Source organism: Phocoena phocoena, chromosome 12, assembly GCF_963924675.1.
Source record: "Phocoena phocoena chromosome 12, mPhoPho1.1, whole genome shotgun sequence".
NCBI classification, from domain to species: Eukaryota; Metazoa; Chordata; class Mammalia; order Artiodactyla; family Phocoenidae; genus Phocoena; species Phocoena phocoena.
In genome coordinates this window covers 79,173,461-79,194,181 of record NC_089230.1, presented here as the reverse complement: position 1 = coordinate 79,194,181, position 20,721 = coordinate 79,173,461, and the positions used below count along the sequence as shown (strand labels likewise).

At 42.3% G+C, this 20,721-nt stretch overlaps 1 protein-coding gene across 1 annotated transcript in view; it reads right to left on the bottom strand.

The window, feature by feature from the left end:
• The window catches only part of FILIP1 (filamin A interacting protein 1), a 93,036-nt gene extending 76,810 nt beyond the window's left edge, over window positions 1-16,226 (bottom strand). Inside the window, exon 1 of the mRNA XM_065888971.1 lies at window positions 15,951-16,226. Coding sequence (XP_065745043.1) covers window positions 15,951-16,226 — 276 coding nt within the window. The remainder of the gene's footprint in view (window positions 1-15,950) is intronic.
• Window positions 16,227-20,721: the final 4,495 nt, after the last annotated feature.

The following is a 20,721-nucleotide window of genomic DNA, read 5'->3' as shown; positions in this document are numbered from 1 at the left end:
TAAGAAAGAGTAACCTTGAAAGCTGGCCAGGGAATTTGTGAACAATGTCAAGCTGCTAGCAGTTGTAAGCAGTGCTGCTACAGTGACATCTCACTAACGTGGACACCATCAATTTAAATTCACCATGGTCTAGGTATGCAGCTCTACATTTTACTCTTAAAAACATTTAATAACTATAAAAATGTTAAATGAATTAGTAAACTAGAAAAATGCACCTAAAGTGAAGATTTTACTTTACTTTTCATGAAAAATGTTTCCAGTCACCAATTTGACAGTGGCATTGGCATCAGTCACAAGTGGATTCATGAGAAGTAATTTCTACTTTTCAGTATGTTATAATTCTACTGAGAAGCATGAAAAAAAGAGGAAGATGCAGGTGAGGAGATAAAGCAGCCTCCTGATGACAGGGATAGAGTAGGATTATTAGTTAGTTTAGAAATCACACTAGGGGATTTAAAAACAGAAAGAGAATTTTTTTGTCCATGCCATTCTCTCGCTTTGTCCCAGTTTACCCTTCCCCCTCCCCATATCCTCAAGTCCATGCTCTAGTAGGTCTGTGTCTTTATTCCCATCTTACCCCTAGGTACTTCATGACCTCTTTTTTTTTTCCTTAGATTCCATATATATGTGTTAGCATACAGTATTTGTTTTTCTCTTTCTGACGTACTTCACTCTGTATGACAGATGCTAGGTCCATCCACCTCACTACAAATAACTCAATTTCATTTCTTTTTATGGCTGAGTAATATTCCACTGTATATATGTGCCACGTCTTCTTTATCCATTCATCTGTTGATGGACACTTAGGTTGCTTCCATGTCCTGGCTATTGTAAATAGAGCTGCAATGAACATTTTGGTACATGACTCTTTTGGAATTATGGTTTTCTCAGGGTATATGCCCAGTAGTGGGATTGCTGGGTCGTATGGTAGTCCTATTTCTAGTTTTTTAAGGAACCTCCATACCGTTCTCCATAGTGGCTGTACCAATTTACATTCCCACCAACAGTGCAAGAGGGTTCCCTTTTCTCCACACCCTCTCCAGCATTTATTGTTTCTAGATTTTTTGATGATGGCCATTCTGACCGGTGTGAGATGATATCTCATTGTAGTTTTGATTTGCATTTCTCTAATGATTAGTGATGTTGAGGATTCTTTCATGTGTTTGTTGGCAATCTGCATATCTTCTTTGGAGAAATGTCTGTTTAGGTCTTCTGCCCATTTTTGGATTGGGTTTTTTGTTTTTTGGTTATTGAGCTGCATGGGCTGCTTGTAAATTTTGGAGATTAATCCTTTGTCAGTTGCTTCATTTGCAAATATTTTCTCCCATTCTGAGGGTTGTCTTTTGGTCTTGTTTATGGTTTCCTTTGCTGTGCAAAAGCTTTTAAGTTTCATTAGGTCCAGTTTGTTTATTTTTGTTTTTATTTCCATTTCTCTAGGAGGTGGGTCAAAAAGGATCTTGCTGTGATTTATGTTCTAGAGTGTTCTGCCTATGTTTTCCTCTAAGAGTTTGATAGTTTCTGGCCTTACATTTAGGTCTTTAATCCATTTTGAGTTTATTTTTGTGTATGGTGTTAGGGAGTGTTCCAATTTCATACTTTTACATGTACCTATCCAGTCAGAAAGGGAATTTTAAGAAAGTTTGGGAAACTGTTGTAGGCTAACGACCACTCAAGAAAAGAATCCAGTGACCTAGCAACAATCTACACTACCTTGAAGGAAGACCAGGTGCGTTCAGGCTCCTGACACACTCAAAGCCACAAACCTTGATAGTTAAAGCACAAGAAAATAGATATGGGGTCTGAATCTTGTTACATCAATCAGGGAGTTAATGGTCCTTGAAGAGTAGCATCTCTGCATGTAGCCAAGACAGGAATATAGGTGAAAAGGGAAAGGGGACATTACACAGAAACTTGAGATAAATTACCACATTTTAGTATATGTCACCACCCTTTTGCTAATATACATATAATTTAAATAGCACCATGACAGTCCTGGTTAGACCATATAGGGTCAAAGGAGGAACTAATGATGTAAGCCTTGACATCTCCCCTACTTTTCCTTGGATTATAAAAATGTAGCCCTTTGCTCTTGGGGCTGTGCTCCCTTGCCAGCCTGCTTGTACCTCTCACAGCGTCCATTGTTAATAAGCTCACTCTTTGCCTGTCACTTTGCCTCACGCTGAGTTCTTTCTGTGACAATAGAACCTGAGCTTAAGTAAGTCCTGACACCAGGTGAGCGGTTTCAATTAAAAGACAGTGGGTTTGAGTCCCTTCCTAAGCCAGGGATCATGGGTTCAAGTCCCAATGTGAGGTGCAAGTGGATTCAAGTCCCGGTCTGAGTTTTGGCAGTGTTTAATCCCACCCAAGAAGCAGTGCGGTTTCATTGAAAGGAGCCTAAACATTCATTCAAGTTGTGATTTAGAGACCCAAAAAATTATTCCAAGTTGTAAATTTTAAATTTTGTTGTTTTGTATGGAAAAAGTTCTGTTGGCAAATAATAAATGCTCTGACCCTTATCTGTGGAACAGAGTTCTCTTTTCCAGTGAGCTTGCTCTTCCGTTTGGACTACAAAAACAGCAGTGGCATATTATTTTTCTGGCACACAATAGGCACTGGCTTTAAGGTCAGAAAGGCATGGTACACCTTACTAGGTCATCCTTGGGTGAGTTTACTTAACCCGTCTAAGCCTCTATTTATTCCTCATCTAACTTTTCAGGGCTAGTGTGATTATTAAATCAAATGTGAAGTTCCTGGCGTATAGTAGGCAGCACAGGAAGGACGAATGGGCGACATAGACATTATTATCTTCTGCCATTTCATTGTCATTTATTTGTTTTTCTAATTTTGTATTATGAAAAAGTTCTAAACATACACCAAAGGTGAACAAACTAGTATAATGAACCACTCTTCACCTCCTCATACACGTTTTTGGGGACGAAAGGCTGGAGCATGTTAAAGAAAATTCCAGACTTCCTTTCACCCAGCAAGAAGGAGCTTATGATGACAGTGTTTTCAGGGCAGGTTGCCATCTGGTCCCTGGGTGACAGATGGTTCTGCAACTAATATTGGCCTAACATATCCAACAAGAAAATGCATAAAGTGATGCAGGGGTAAGGTATAGGGTTGGCCAAAAAGTTCGTTCGGGTTTTCCATACGAGCTTATGAAAAACCCTAACAAACTTTTTGGCCAACCCCACACCATGAAAGGTAGAAACCAGAATGTTCACCACCACCTGATGTTTCCTTGGTACAGCCTCACTCTTGGTCACTGTGCTGAAGGTTCTGCCAAAGCCAGTCTCTGGATTTAACATGCATTACTTTAGAAAAAAATTAAAATGGTAATCCACTTTTTGTTAAAAAAAAAAAGCCTTTATATTTACCAATTGGAACTACAAAGTAATTTTCAAAAAGCATTTATCAAGTGCTTCACAGAGTCTGTCCTCTAGGAATCTGTAATTTAAAATTGTTCTTAAAAAGAAAAACATGGACAAGTAGAAGTTTTGTTAAAAAATAGTCAAACAAGATAGAAAATGATGGAGATGAATTTACCTAGGGTGGAGTAGGGTGGAAGGAGAGAAGGGAAGTAGGCATATAGTCAGGAGAAGATTAGAAAATAAGTGACCTAAATATTCCATGTCCAGACTCCCTGGCCGATGAAGACCTTGCTGACAGACCATAATTCCATGTCTAAAGAACCCCAGGAGCTTTGATCAATCTAGCTCCCCTTATATGGAAAGTTTCCATGCCCCCAACAAGTTGGGGATAAAGACCGGGGAGAGGAGAGTGGGAGATTTGGGATGGGAGGGGAGAGGGTAAAGAGGTGTGTAAATTAGTCTGGGAAGAAAGTACGATCAAGTCAACAGAAATAACCTTGATAAAAAGGGAAACTTCTCTCTGAGTGAAGGGGAAGGGGAGAAAGGGGAGGCAAAGAATGGAGATTCGGGGGATGGAGAGAAGTTGGGAAGACCTCAATCGCCTAAGTAAGAGAGATCATCGAAGTATCTGTGAGGGATAAAGGGAGCAAGGGGAGGGGAGGGAGTTTTTCAGGAAGACATCTGTATCTAACACCTAAAAACCTGTTCAGGTGTTCCCTTCCAAAAAAGGTCAAAAACAAATAAAAAGCCTTCCCCCACCCCTACTATTCCCTCATATCCAGCCCTGCCAACTCTCTCTATCCACAAACAAGAGGAAAGCTGGCCCGAGCACTTCTGGGCACCAGCAATCTGATAACAACACTCACCATTCCTTTGAAACTGCACTTTTCAAATGCTAGCTCAATAAATGGCTGTTCTCGGTTTCCCTCCTTTGACTTTGCAGCAGCACTGACAACTCTAAATGTCTTCTTCCTGAAATTCTCTCCTCCCTGGAACCCATGACACATCGTGGTTCTGGTCTGTCATCCTTTCTCTTTAATCATGTCCTCTCTTCCTTTTTTTTTTTTTTTTTTGCGGTACGCGGGCCTTTCACTGTTGTGGCCTCTCCCGTTGCGGAGCACAGGCTCCGGATGTGCAGGCCCAGCGGCCATGGCTCACGGGCCCAGCCGCTCCACGGCATGTGGGATCCTCCCGGACCGGGGCACGAACCCGTGTCCCCTGCATCGGCAGGCGGACTCTCAAACCACTGCGCCACCAGGGAATCCCCCTCTCTTCCTTTTTGACCAGTTCCTTTCTCTCTCCTCCTCTTAACCATAGTTGTTCTCTAAGGGTCTCTTTTTGGGCTTGACTTTTTCCTTTTATTCTCTATCCCTTGGCTTCAACTACTGTCTCTTCGGATGAGTGCCCTCTTTGTTTCTCTATATCTGTGTTGTAGCCACTAGCCACATGTGGCTATTTAAATTAATTATTATTAAATAAAGTTTAAAATTCAGTTCCTCAGCCATAGTAGCCATATTTTAAATGCTCACAAGCCACATGTGGCTAGTGGCTGCCATATAGGATGGCACAGATATAAAACATTTTCTTCTTCATAGAAAGTTCTTTTGGACACCACAGGTCTGGATCTTACCTCTCGGCTGAGCGTCTGACCTGTCAGTATTCTAACTGACATCTCTCCCGGAATCACAGATCTATTATGCCCCCAATCTTACTCCATTTAACACACATTTCTCATAACAGTTATCTGTACAAAGTCTAATTTCATTTAAAAGCAGCTCCATGTAATAAGCGGACATGCCCAAATAATTGAGAAATATTTACATAGATAAGTTGGATATTTAAATGTGGTTTGTTTTACTAAAAGTAAACGAGACCATTTTCACTGAAAAAAATACAGACTCTAGTCATTTATGGGAGGACTCTGCATCTTTCACATGCTACCCCTGTATAGTATTTCCCCATGTCCAAGGTTTCATAAAATAATAAAAAGATTTATTTTGTGGGACATTTTCTTTATTAATTTTTTTACATTTCTCAATAAAATCGAGCTTCTCGCCTACAGTGCCAATGAGTACCTTATTCTCAGTGCAGAGAAGCCAACTTTCTGATTCTATTAGGAGCACTAAAAATATTCTGCCTAACAATGAAAATCAGACACCAAAACTCTCTGCCGAAATACTGACAATCCTACTGGATACATGAGATTCTGAGGCATCATATTCAACAAAGAATCAGATCTGGTCTTGATTTTAATCAGAAAGTAACATGTCTCTTTGCTGCTTCCTAAACGTAGCCAAGACCTACCGTTGTCAGCATGCTGACCATTTTGGTGGTATGAGGTTTCACTGGGCAGCCTCGCTCAGAGTGACCTCAGCCCAAGATTCTAAAGATGGAGCATAGCAAGTGCAGGTGAGTCATCAATTTCAAAAGTCATGCAGAGTAACTAAAAGCCTCATTCTTCAGAAGCACAGAGATTCCATGAGAGGCCTTACGGTGCGACAAATGGAACTCACTAAGGAAAAGGAAACCCATCCCTAAGGAAAAAAGGGATAAATGGAACTCTTGTAGGATAAACCTATCGTGCTTGGTTGCTCTAGGTAATTCCATCTGAACAGATTATTACCATTCCCAGTGGAGTTATGACATTTCTCGTTAAAGATGACAGAAAAGTAAAATCTTAGTATGGTAGTAGGAACGTGACTGTAAACATGTGGGACCATTACTGTTAAATCAATAACATTGTGTATACTATGAACTTACACTTTCTCTATATAGTTCAAAGTCTTTTGCAGACATTAAAAAATGGATTTTATGACTGTCTCATAGGGTGTACAAATATTAGGACCTTCTGAGATTAATCATCAGTTACCAGTAGACAAACAATGATGTGTCCAGCCCTTTTCTAGGTACAATGAGGTACACGAAAGAAGCGGAAGACACAACCCCTTCTCTCAAGTTGTTTCAGGCAGCAAATATAAGTAAGTACATTAAACACTTGGGGAATGTGTATGTATGGGAACTATGGTTTATATTTATACCAAAATAATGTAGGATTTCAGGACAGGAGAAAGACAAGTGTCAGGGAGCAAGTAATTAATTAGAAAATACTTCACAGAGGAGGTAAGCCTTTGGTGGTCCCTAAAAGAAATCTGTGAGAGGTTGGGAGAGGGATCAATAGGCGAGGCACAGAGGATTTTAAGAGCAGTGAAAATACCCTGTAAGGTGCTAATAACGGAATATACATGTCATAATACATTTTCCAAACCCATAGAGTATACAACACCGAAAATGAACCCTAAGGTAAACTACAGGCCTTGGGTGATTATGATGTGTCCATGTAGGTGCATCAGTTGTACCAAATGTCCCACTCTGGTGGGGGACGCTGATAGTAACAGGAGGCTATGCATGTGTTCAGAGGACATAGGGGAAAATCATTGTACCTTCTTCTCAGTTTTACTGTGATCCCCAAACTGCTATAAAAAATACCCTTTAATAAAAAAGGAAAAAAAGAAACGTTGACTAGTACATGAAGGGAGTATAGGATAGAATAAGGACAAATACATGCCCTGAATTTTCCTAAAGATCCCCAATTTCTGTCCTGTAAGTAGTCTTAAGGTGGAAGAAACGTATAAAGAAGCTTAAGGGAAAAAACACTGGGATGGTGTTAGTATTTGAGATTGTGCGTGTGGGTGTCTAGGTCAGGGCTGGGAAAGAATTTGAGACTGCCTGATTGGATAGTCAGGATCAAGTTAAGGAAAACAAAAAAAGAGAGTTAATGGCTATGGGGGGGGTGGGGGTGGGGGGGTAGGGGGGGTAGGGGTGAGTGGGTGGGGAGCCTGTTAATAAATAGTTTTTACGGACCAGTCTGATCAATCTAGATTTCAATCTGACAGGGTCTAGAGACCTCTTGTAAATTCCTAAGCACCAGCATGACATGATCAGAGAAGCATTTTTCGTTGAAATCGTCTGGTAGCAATTATCTATTGAGCTTCTGCTTCCCAGCCCTCATACTTACTAAATGATACAGACTTGCTCTCCACTCCAAATCCTGCCATCATCCTAGGAGGTGTCAACATTCACGACTTAGCCAATATCTTCACTTTACCATTCCCTGACCTCATTAATTCTAATTGCCTTCACTTCCACTCCCAGGACCGCACCCGAGACCTTCCATTAGTTAAAACCACACCACACAGAAAACGTAAGTGCAAAAAGTCCAGCTTCAGGTCCCTCCAGCCCTCTCCGGCCCACGCTCCCATGGATGTCGCTTCCTTGCTGGGCACTGTCTCACCAATACACTCCACTTTCTTTCATTTCTGTCCTTTCACTGCACCCACTGGGACAACTTCAACCCCAGATCCAGAGCTATAAAATATATCTCCCCTGTACACTCAGGCTTCTAGACAGACTGCTGCCACTGCACACACATGGTCTCTCTGCTGGCTGAGTCCTCAACTCTACTCATTAATGTTCCTATTTTTCCACGGTCTCCTTCCTTTGACATTCCCCTCGGTAGCAATACAGCATGTACATCTTTATCCTTAAGACCACTGCTTGGTCCCATCTCCTTATTTTCAGCAGAATATCACTTTGTCTTTTCCTTGCTGAGAAAGCCGAGGCTTTGGGGAGATCTCCCTCAATTGCCCACCTTCCTCTACAAACGGTATATTTATCCCCACCCATTCTTTCTCCTTCTCTCTGTCACAGAAGATGAAGGCTCTCCCTTCTTTTCAAGGGCAAAAACCAAGGTCAGCCCCCAGACTGTGAGGAGAACCACTGAACGAAACCACTCGCCCTGGTCAGGCAAGATAGGAACCACTTGCATCAGTTCTCTTACAACAGGAGGTCTTGGTAAGGAACACAGAACTAACAAGCTACGGCCAACTGGAAGAATTAGGGAAAGGTCAAAAGGAGAGAGGAGACACCAGTCCACATGTCCTACCAACCTTCCAGAATCCTTCTCGCTGGAATCCATCTTGGCTGAGTGATGTGTGCGCCACCAGGAAGGACCCTGAGTCAGGATGATTGGCCACAGAAAACCCAGAAACTAACCCAATTACCGTCAAACCCGAGACTGCGAGCCACATGGCAGAGCAGTTCTTCTGGGTTCCCTTACCCTGCTGCTCTCCGCTCAGGCTCCCCTTTCCAATAACGTCTCTTGCTTTGTCGGCACACGTGTCTCCTCGGACAATTCATTTCCGGGTGTTAGACAAGAGCCCACGCTCGGGCTCTGGAAGAGGTCCCCCTTCCTGCAACAAAACCATACCTTTGATTCCCTCCCCCTGCCTCCATCAAGACATTGCTTCATCAAAAATCCTTGCTCTTTCCCATATCTTTGACCCTGCTCATTTTTGGATCTATAACCCTTTAACACAAAAACACGTAAAGTCTCTTTCATCATTAAAAACACTCCCTTCACCTGAGTTTCCTTCTAGCTACCATCCTATTTTTCTCCTCCTTCATTATCTAAAGTTTTCCAAATAACATCTACATCGGTTGAGTGTAGTAATCACAACAGCCCCAGAAAGCAGGAAATACACAGACAGGGAGTAAACAAAGGCTCAGAGTCAACACTAATAAGGTCAACTTCCAAACCATCTGGGTTCTACAACACTTCCCTGCAGTACCTGGCATTCAAGTTATGCTGTTTTAGCCTTTTACTTTTTAATACTCCCATGTTTCACTTAAAGCCCCCAAATAGAGAAAAGCAGCATGGTGATTTCAAAGCAGGAAGTCATCAAATGTACTAAGGACATACTCTGTGCCAGACAAATGATTTACTGCTATGCTAAACAAAAGGGAAATTTAGCTTCTTCGGCTGTGTTCAAAAAAAAAAAAAAATCTGATTAACCCTTCCAGACAAAAAAAGATTTTCTAAATTCCTGGATTTTCACTAGAACATGTTACTCTAGTTCTTTTTTTTTTTGCGGTACGCGGGCGTCTCACCGCTGTGGCCTCTTCCGTTGCGGAGCACAGGATCCGGACGCGCAGGCTCAGCGGGCATGGCTCACGGGCCCAGCCGCTCCGCGGCATGTGGGATCCTCCCGGACCGGGGCACGAACCCGCGTGCCCCGCATCGGCAGGCGGACTCTCAACCACTGCGCCACCAGGGAAGCCCATTCCTCTAGTTCTTTAACTTCCCTTCACTTCCGCAACCACTGACAGCAGGCTTACACTCACTGAAACTGCCCTGGCAAATGTTCCCAGTGACCTCTGGACCCACAAACCCAACAAACACTCTTCAGTCATATTCAACTGAAACTCTGTGCTGGATGGACTGAAGCAACCTCTCTGTCCTTCTTGACAGTCTTGACTCCCTTGGATTCTGCATCCTCCACCTCTTCACACCTGCTGATGGTTGTTTTTCGGATGTCTTATTTGTGGCCTCCAAATGGAGGTGCAGTTTTCCCTCCACCGAATACTTCTCCACAGAAGGCAGACCGTTCACTGATGAACACGACCCATACTTTTCCACCCGCTCAGTGTTTGATTCTGCTCAGGGTGGTCCCAAAGCTCCTCTCTGCCTGTCCAAGACCTACCAATCCTTCAAGGTCCAATTCTTCAGTGAAACTTTCCTCCACTCCTCTCCTGAGATTTTCACAATCTTTCCCACCTTTGTACTCCCATAGTTTGCATTGCAGTTACCCTACAAAATATTCATTCCTGTACATTCTCATCTGTCCTACAGGTTGGGAGCTCTTTCTTCATGACTGCTGTGATAGCCGGTGCCGAAAACCACGCTTGACACATAGTTGGAGCTCATCAGATTTTAGCTATGAGTATTAGTATTACTCACCTTTGCATTTTTCAGACCTCCAGTTTCTTAAATATCGGAAACTCAATCAATTTTGAATTAATTAATGCCTTAAGAATGAATAGACTCTCTTGGTGAGAAAAAAGAGTGGACAGAGGACTCACCTATAGTAGGTAGTAGTGAGGTTAAAAAAGAAAAAAAACAAACTAGTGAACAATATTAAAGAAAATGGCTAGGAGCCCCAAAAGGAGAGAACAGAGGAAACTTCTAACAATCCACAGGCATATTGAAACAGAGCGGGGCCTTGTGGGGCTCCTAGGCATGGAGGCCTTTTTTGTTCCCCGTTTCTTGTAGGCAAGACTCCAGCCTCCGTGACCTTCCCTGAGCACCAAAGGGCAAATTCAAGCAGTTGCTAATCAAGGGAGGCGCAGCCACGAAGCCACCTGAGGCAAGATTAAAGGGACAAGAGAAGCTCATCAAGATTAGGAGACTGGGGACTGCCCTGGTGGCGCAGTGGTTAAGAATCCACCTACCGGGCTTCTCGGGTGGCGCAGTGGTTGAGAGTCCGCCTGCCGATGCAGGGGACACGGGTTCGTGCCCTGGTCCGGGAAGATCCCACATGCCGCGGAGCGGCTGGGCCCGTGAGCCATGGCCGCTGAGCCTGCGCGTCCGGAGCCTGTGCTCCACAACGGGAGAGGCCACAACAGTGAGAGGCCCGCGTATGGCAAAAAAAAAAGAATCCGCCTACCAATGCAGGGGACACGGGTTTGAGCCCTGGTCTGGGAAGATTCCACATGCTGTAGAGCAACTAAGCCCATGTGCCACAACTACTGAGCCTGTGCTCTGGAGCCCGTGCTCCGCAACAAGAGAAGCCACCGCAGTGAGAAGCCCGTGCACTGCAACAAAGAGTAGCCCCGCTCGCCGCAACTAAAGAAAGCCAGCATGCAGCAAGGCCCAATGCAGCCATAAATAAATAAATAAAAGATTAGGAGGCCGACCACCTGAGACCCTGCACACACCCTAATCTTGCCAACAACTCCATCCTTGGGAAGTACTGTTGTAAAACTCCTTATCAAATCCTCTTGGGTTGGGACACAACCCCTCATGGGTTTTGGAGACAGGAGACTGCTGTGTCCTCCTTTGCCTGACAAAGTAATAAAGCTCTCCTTTTCTACTTCACCCAGAACGCTGTCTCCGAGATTCGATTCGGCACTGGTGTACAGAGAAGCTGAGCTTTCAGTAACAATATTATCTGTTTCATAAATTATCTTTGAAATACAACAACTCCTTCTGCCGGTCACCCAGATGAAGGAAGATTTCTCACTGTGTAGTGACTCTGCCTCTGACTCAGCCTGGCGAACACCAAAGCCCAGTGGAATGGTAGCGCACTGTAGAGTTACTATCTTGTTTTCTCTGAGCCTCCTTACACACAGGTAGAAGAGAACTAACTATAAGGACAAAGGAAAACATGATGAAAGTCAATTTGAGGTTGGTTTTTCTAATATGTATTTGAGTGGCTATATCAAGGGAATTTACTATATAAAAGAGCTAGATATTTTTTTCATCAAGAAAATGAATCTATTAGTATCCTGCTTTTGAATTATTCTACAAGAATATCCTTCTGCCAAGTATTCTGTGTTACGGCTTTTTGATGTAAGTACCATTTCCTTTGAACTTTTGTCGTTTTTACTTCAGCCAAATTGACTGGCTTCTTGAAAGCACTATTTTTGGACAAATACAAGGGGAAATTTATCATGATGCCCAAGTGATGGTCTGGGTGTACTATTTCATTATTTTCAGTTTAGTCTAAGAAATATGTAAGCAGTTTTTCACCCAGAGAGTAAAAATGTTCCAATTTATTAGAAAGTACTTGTTACTGGAAGCAGTCAAGGACAGAAGTGTAATCATGGAAACCATCCCAGCTGCTTCTATGCAGGCAATGCCGGCCAGTAATTGTGCTGAAATGAGGAGCTTGCATCTGCTAAGGTGTGGCTTGAAAAGTCTGGAAGATGTCACTCTCCAAGACCAAGGGCATGACATAACCAGTTCCAGACAAGACTCCCTAAAATGCAAAAATCCCTGGGAGGAGCAATTCCATTTCTAATGCATGTCGTGAAGGTGAACTTCAAGAGTTCACTGGACACCTCACTGGCAAAAACAAAACAAGACAAAACAAACAAAAAACCAGCCAATTTGCAAATTTTGCAAAAAGCCAATGCTAACAATAAAGGTCAAAGGTCATTCTGTCTACAATGTTGGTTCAACAAATTCCCACAGATCACACAACAGATTCCAAAGACGGCAGAGTACTGGTACCAGAAAACACAGAGAATTGTCTATAATGTCCAAAACCCTGGCTATGGAGAATGAGTGAGATCAAAAAGAAGCCTAAGAAAAAGAAAACTGGCCTGAAGAGCCTGAGTGAACCTCCATCTTCTAGTTTCCCCCCAAGTCGCTCCCAGGGTACATCTCCTACAGGCAGACTTGATCTCGGTCTCACCTCTCCAATATTATAAGCCTTTTTCTCTGTGTGTCACCCTCCTGATTTTGACCCGTGGTTCCAGTCCCCCACAAGGCTGACCCTCATAGAACAGTGAATATGAAGCCCCAGGGCTGCGTGGTGCCCAGCCCGTGGCCATGTGACACTCCTCCCCGCCTCCCCAGTTTTCTCAAGATCCAGATCACACCAAAATGCAAGGCTCAGGTCATGGTCCACTTCCTTGATGTGAAAGAAACCTTCCTTACTTTCTCTTACATAAAAAATTCTCAGGCTTCCCTGGTGGTGCAGTGGTTGAGAGTCCGCCTGCCGATGCAGGGGACGCGGGTTCGTGCCCCAGTCCGGGAGGATCCCACATGCTGCGGAGCGACTGGGCCCATGAGCCATGGCCGCTAGGCCTGTGCGTCCGGAGCCTGTGCTCCGCAATGGGAGAGGCCACAACAGTGAGAGGCCCGTGTACCGCAAAAAAAAAAAAAAAAAATTCTCATCATTTCACAAAATGGCTTTGGCCCTGGAGTTCACAGAGTGAGTCTACTTCAAAGAAATCCTGAAGACGAAGAATAAATATAAAGGTCCTAGAGCCCACCCCTGCACATCCCCCGAGTGGAAGTGTTATAAAGGAAGGGAAACTGAACTGAGAGACACAGAATCTGGATCTGGAGCAAATGTTAACTAAATTGCTGTGTGACCTTGGGCAAGTCACATAACTTGTCTGAGTGTCAGTTTCACACTTGAAATATAAAGGAGGTGGATAGACACCTCAAAGCTGCTTGTCAGCCCTGATACTTTATAGAACCTCGGAACAGCACATGCAGAGGAAGGGTATTTGAGTCATAACACAGCTGCTCCACAAAGGGAGGTGATAGGTGGCCTTTGAGGTCCAGGAGACAACTCACTAAATGCTCGTAAATGTCAGGCTGAAGAGCATATAGGCCTGAGCCGAGGGTACCTAAACTCTCTGTCTCTCTTCTCAGTGCCAGATCTTTAGATAGACTTTTTTTTGCTTGTCTCTATTGTGGCAAACCTGGCCCATAGCTGTCACATTTTCACCAGCCCACTCACATTTGCTAATGCCGACTCCCTCCCACTCTTAGCTACAACACACACACCCCCTCCTGTGACGACGAAATGTAAATATGGGAAATATAAATATTCCTCTAAATATGGGAACAGTCTCGTTTTTAACAAATCTAGTATTGCAAAATCTACATTTACAAGTACAGATACTTACATATGTATGTGTGTGCATATAAATATATGGGGGGATGGATTATTTGCTTTACAAATGAACTCACCAAGAAATTCCTTACAATATCAGGTCCTTCATTTCTCCACTGCCTCCCCCACAGATATCTTACACTCTTTCCTTATGTATTGCTGCTCAGGAATACATCTATTTTGGAAGGTAAGGTATCCTGTATTCACAAAGATTAAGGAAGAGCAAAATGCATTTCTTTGGCGCCTTCTACTTAATTTCTTTAATGTCCCGGGTGTATGGGCTTGTAGTTTGCATGCCTAGGCTCTGGAACCATATCTGGAAACACCATGAACATAAAAGCCATGTGAATCTTAAATACGGTCCACAATCTACCATGATATGACATCCTTCTACAGAAAGTAGAGTCTAGAAGAGCCACAGGCTTCACACAAGCCACCATGCCTGGAGGAAATAAGCTGATGACAAGCGCTTTGTGAAGATTTCTTAGGTCAATGTTGTACCTTCCACTCAGGTCAATAGCTGTAGGCTGGGAGCAGCTTAAAAAATTGGACTAATATACTCTGCCTCCTTAAACAATAAATGTTAATAGAACAATAACCACATTTCTGGCAGTGGTGAAGCTATTTTTAGTAATGGTGGTGCTCTGGAAATTTTCATCTTTTGCTGTGAAATGCAAAGGTGATTTTTCTCAGCCTATAAACGGTAAGCTCAATCACACTTGTTTGTTTTTAATTTGAGTTTTGCATGTTTTCTATTTCTCTTTACCCCAGGGGTTTCCTTATCTGTAGGTACTCACAGATTAGAACAGGAACAGATCAGATCCCCCTAGTTGAGGGTAGGTTGCAAGTAATATGTCTGATGCTAACAGCACCAAACAAAGGCTTCATCTCATTCAATTTTTGGTATTCCCCTAGAGGCTTATGCAAGTTAAGAACCTAACAAAAACAAAAAGGAAAACAGCAACCTCACTCTTAAATCATCCTCTCCTCAAAAAAAAAAAAAGGTTATTGTTTCCCCACTTGGAGAAATATAACTGTCCAAGGCTCAGAAACTCAGAAGAATCCCAGCTCCCTCTTGGATCCTTAAAAACATTCTCTTAGGGCTTCCCTGGTGGCGCAGTGGTTGCGAGTCCACCTGCCGATGCAGTGGACACGGGTTCGTGCCCCAGTCCAGGAGGATCCCACATGACGCGGAGCAGCTGTGCCCGTGGGCCATGGCCGCTGGGCCTGCACGTCCGGAGCCTGTGCTCCACGATGGGAGAGGCCACAGCAGTGAGAGGCCCGTGTACCGCCAAAAAAAAAAAAAAAAAAACAAAACCAAAAAACATTCTCTTAGTGGGGGACCAGGTAGCCACAGAAGGTTGGTGGGGATTGACAGTGGAAAGTGCCCTGGACCAAGAATCAGGGGGCCTAAGATGAGATCTGGACAACCCATTAACCCTTCTGGGCCTGTCTCCTCATTATAAATTATAGATAATGATACCCACATTATTATTGAGATCGAATGAGATAATAGACTTGAAAATGCTTTGTGAAAGTATCAAGTTTTCACAATACAATGCTCTGCTGATTTGAGTGCATCTCAACTCCTATGACCTTGTAGAAAATTAAAACTGAAAGTCACAAAAAAGAGAGAAAAGAGTAAGACTGGTTTAAACAAAGTTTCCTTTTTCTCTCTGTCTCTCCCTCTACCTCTTTATCTCTCTTTTACCTTCTGGAAAAAAGCGAAAGTAGCAATTGATCTTAACTCTGCCTTCTAATAATCATGACCTTTTCACAGTTTGCAACCACAGTCAAGGGCTAAATTAGATGTTCTCATTGATTACCTACTACTAGGTGTTAAATTATTGTCAAAATTATGTCATGAAGAAATTTTCTACTTCTAGAGAAGCTTGATGTTAGAATCAGCATCTATTCATTTATTCGTTCATTCAACAAAAAACGTATTCAGTGCAAACTTGTGCCAGGCACTAGGGATGCAGGAATGAGTAAGGAAGACAGTCCTTTTCCCCATGAAGTTCATAATCCAGTGAGGTAGACTGGTTCATAATCTCTTATCTTATACCTTCAGACTAGAGACACAACAACTGAAAAAACTGGACTCTACCTGCAGCTCCCCTTCCATTATACTCAGTAGCTGGATGAGGTCTTCTTTGGATAACTCCAAGGATTTCTTATTCTTTCGTTCACTTTCTCCAGATGGTTTTAGGTGTCGTTTGACAGTTCCTGAGGCCATGACATCTTCCTCCTTTCTATTTGATTTGTTCTTCTTTTTTGTATCTTCCGAGAGACTTTTATCATCAGCATTGCTGATGATGGAGGACTTGGGGCAGGAGACATGCCCGTTGGATGAACTTTCACCACCCTGGTTTCGGGATCTCATTCCCACCTACAACACGTGAAAAAAGATAAGATGTTTTTACTACCACTGAAATTATTTTTGTCTAACTACTTAGAAACTAATAGCAGCTTTACAACATCATCAAGAAAGAAAAGCCAAAAGATCAGTCCCAAGTTAGCTTCCTTACAGCTTTAATGAACGTGTCGTTAAAAACTACAGGAAAATACTTTGACCATCTTCAGGAAAAGATGGAAATGTGATTCTAACCTCACAAACATCTCAAGCCAAGTAATCAAGGTGAACATCAGCAAGGCCAAGTCACGTTGATAGCACTGCTGATTCTATCAAGTATCTTTGATAGAATGTGATAAGAATGGCACTTTAACTTTGTGATCTTCCTTCTCCAAAACATGACCCAAGTCTAACAATGAGAAAAACATCAAGCTGATCCCAACTGAGAGACACTCTACAGAATGCCTGACCGGTAATTTTTAAAACTATCAAGGTCATCAGAACAAGGAAAATTTGAATAACTGTCACAGCCAAGAGAAGACTAAGAACACATGAGAACTAAACATAATGTGGCATCCTGGATGGGATCCTGAAACAGAAAAAAGACATTAGGGAAAAATTGAGGAACTATGAATAAAACATGGACTTTAGTCAATAATAATGTGGCAGTATTGGTTTATTAATTATAGCAAATGTACCACACTAACTAAGGTGTTAATTACAGAGGAAACTGGGGGTGGGGTGTATGGGAACCCCCAGTATTATCTTTGCAATAATTCTGTGAATCTAAAGCTTTTGTAAAATAAAAAGGTTATTTTTTTTTAAATGATTCTAAATTGTCTATCAGAAAATGCAAACCTCAAACCCTGCCAGGAACAAGTTGGAAGTCACAACGTGCAGAAAAATCCACATAGAGTGAGGGTTGGCGGGGCTTGAAGCGGAGGGAGAAAAAGGGAAAAGCCAAGGGAAGGGGGGGTAGTTTTCAGTGATATGGAATTCTATTTTTCCATAGCCTCTTTTTCAAAAGCAGGTGTTTCATTTTTGTTTTGTTTTTTAATGTCAGTCATTTACAGTAATAAGAACAAGAGTACAAAGAATTGGGAGAAAACAGATCAATTTCAAAATCAAAATTTTTAAAAATATTTTGAGGTGAAGTAAAGGAAAAAAGACAAAACAGCAGTTAATCTGTCCCATGGGGAGCACGTTTGAGTCATTCCATTTTGAATGCTTTGCAGAGTCTGTGTCAATCTCTGAGCAAAAGAACTTGACTAACAGGTATGATACAAACAAACACACTGAGCTCAAAGGCTAAGCCTCCAAGTTCAGGGAAGATAGCTCTAATATCCTGGGGACGGTACCACAAAATTCGACTAAACCCTTAAATAGAGTAGCTTAGTGCATGGGCTTATTTAAAACTCACAGTATAAATAGTCTTTCCCTTGAACAGCAGCAAGATTTTCATTACTCATTCCAGAGAAAATACAGAGACTTGTTTTCTGAAAGTAAATTTCCTTTATGAACCCAACCGTAGTTAAGAAACCAAGGAAAGCTTTTCAAAACACTAGGTTTATAATAGAAAAATAAATACAGTGTGATGTTTCCTTTTAGATAGTGAACATTCAATTCTTCTAACAAATCTTGAAATCTACATTCACGCTCCTTTTTTGAACTGAACCCTTACAACCAGACGGACCCTTTTGTGTGTGTGTGAACTTTCTATAGCACCCTAATTTTGAACACTATAAACTGAAAATGTGGTCCTTAATACTAGCGCCGTGTTTTCTGGTTTACTCAGTGATTAGTTCCTGAAATTGTAGAGCATTTTTGTGCTTTGCTGGTAAACAAATAAATGTTTCTTTGTAATGGAAGCCAGAGCACTTTAGAGCAGACCTACTGTATTTTCTCACAGCTTGTTTGTGGCAGAGTGGGCTGACTTAAATCCCAAGCCAAAAAAAAGGACGAGATGAATAGAAGGTTTTGAATGTCAGCACAATACACCACCCTGAATATGCCTCTTTGGCATATTGATTACTTTAAGCTCATTATTTTTAAGAAACAGCAGACACATGTGAAGCTCTGAAACCTGGGTAGAAATTACCCTTTTTTAAGACATATTTACATTTATAAGGGAAATCTCTGTAAGGGTGTCTCCCTTGCTGTACCAGGAACAGAAGGATGACTCTAAAATCTCTAGAAACTCTTATCAATGCAGAAGGCAATGACTTAAATCTGCACTTACGATGCTCTCCTTGTTTACTGTAGTTTCCTCATAACCTCTCATAAGTGGCTCCCCAACTCCCGACATCTTTCTTTTGTCTTTAGCTGAAGCTGGTATTTAAGGTGATGGCTTGGGCCATTTCAGAGAGTTACGTGGTTTTGCTGGCTCTCTCCCATGTATACCGGAGGTATACCTGTTATTAAACTTCTGTTTGCTTTCTCCTACTAATCTGTATTTTTATTACAGGGTTATATCAGCCAAGAATCTTAGAAGGGTAAAGGGAAAATTATTTTTCCTCCTCCCACAGTTTCAAATTTAACTCTTGACATGTTACACATCATAACTAAGACACATGGGCTTCCCAAATTGAATTGTGACTCCCTATGACTCCATGCCACATGTGAATTTCTTTGATCTGAAATAATTTTCTCTGTTAGATCTTAAGGCTCTTTGGGACGGTACATCAAATATTGATTTAACAACTTCAGTTTAGATCATGCGTTAATGGAAGTTCCAGGCAATATTTCCCGAGGCATGGGAAGTAAGATGGTAATGTCTGAAAGTCAATCATACGCAACATTTGTGTTTGACTCTAGCATGTGCTTGTGTCTTTTTTCCCTGGATTTCCTGTATCTTTTATAGGATCTATAGCATTAGGATATTTGTAAAATAGGACAAATGCGTATCTATCTATATATTACATGCACTTAAGTATATTTGCAAACACACAGAAAGTGGCATTTACCTATCTTTACCTCCACAACAAAGTCAGCCGTCAGCACCTGTTCTATCTCAGGATTGCAAAAGTACTCAGAGATAGCAAACTAGTCAAGAAATGTTTTAGAAAGGAATTGGACAACATGTAAGAAGCAGAAAAACATAATTTCTCAATAGTGTAACCAAGCCTGCCCTCAATAATATCCACTTTAAACCACTTTATTCTACTTCGTAGGAGATAGAGTCCAGACAGGAACAGACTTTCATGTACCACATTTAGTGACATTCATACTCTTCTGTATTCTAACAGCTCTCACTGTTTCTTAAGTGCTACACGGTGTGCTAAGCATTCTGTATACAACATCTCAATTAAATTAATATTCACGTCAACCCTAGTGGGTGCTATTATTCTCCGTTTTACAAATGAGGCCACTGAGGTTTAAAGAGATTAAATATCTTTTTCTGGACCACACAGCTACTCCTAGGGAACAGAAGAGCTAGGATTTGAACCCAGGTGTGACCCTAAATACGTACTCTCTATATGGCTTTTTTCTAAGTTCTTAAACACATGCAAATTGGAAGTGAAGGGGCCACCTCGGAAAGCAGATGACCCAGACAGTTTTACAAATGTTTTCTAAATTGATGTTTTTTCACTTCATACTACAGAGTTGGAGAAATTCCTTCATCTGTCTTCTTCCATAGGCACTCTTGCAAAACTCACACAGCAACTGAAATTAGGTTGCCAAGCAAAACTACTCTTCCCAAAATAATTAACCTGCTGCAGACCTTGTAAAATGATGACTCATTCAAAAATCTTTCTGAGAAGCAACAGGGCTAATTATTAAGGATACAGGTTATGAAAACAGGATGTAGTCTGAACAGGGACCATTACAGACCTAATGTGTTAAAAGTCCCAGAGTTGAACAATAGTAAATAAACATTTAGTCAGAGTTGGCCAAATTCTGTCCATTGTGCTCACAGGAGTAGCAGGCAGATAACAGAAAGGCATCTGGCACTTTGCAGGCTTTTTTTTTTTTTTTTTTTGCGGTACGCAGGCCTCTCACCGCTGTGGCCTCTCCCGTTGCGGAGCACAGGCTCCGGACGTGCAGGCTCAGCGGCCATGGCTCACGGGCCCAGCCGCTCCGCGGCATGTGGTATCTTCCCGGGCCGGGGCACGAACCCGTGTCCCCTGCATCGGCAGGCGGACTCTCAACCACTGCGCCACCAGGGAAGCCCCTGTAGGCTTCTTAATAGTTAGTTGGGGGTGGGGGCAGAATACATGACCACAAATATGCCACTTTGGCATGTGGATTGTTCTGAACTAAAGGCAATCAAAACCCAGCAGACTCAGGTAAAGCTCTTTTCCTCCCCATCAACTGCCTAAATTTACATTGGAAAGAGGGCCTATACCAGGAAGAGAGATACGTTTTACCTAAGAAACATAATCTGTAATAAGGCAACATTAGTTTTTCAAACATTTCCTCTGCCTTCCTGTGAACGGCCTTCCTCCCCCTTGTATCCCCAGACCCATACCCCTTTCCTTAGCTCAAGGTTTTATATAAGCTTCAATTACCTGGCTGCCATTCAGGT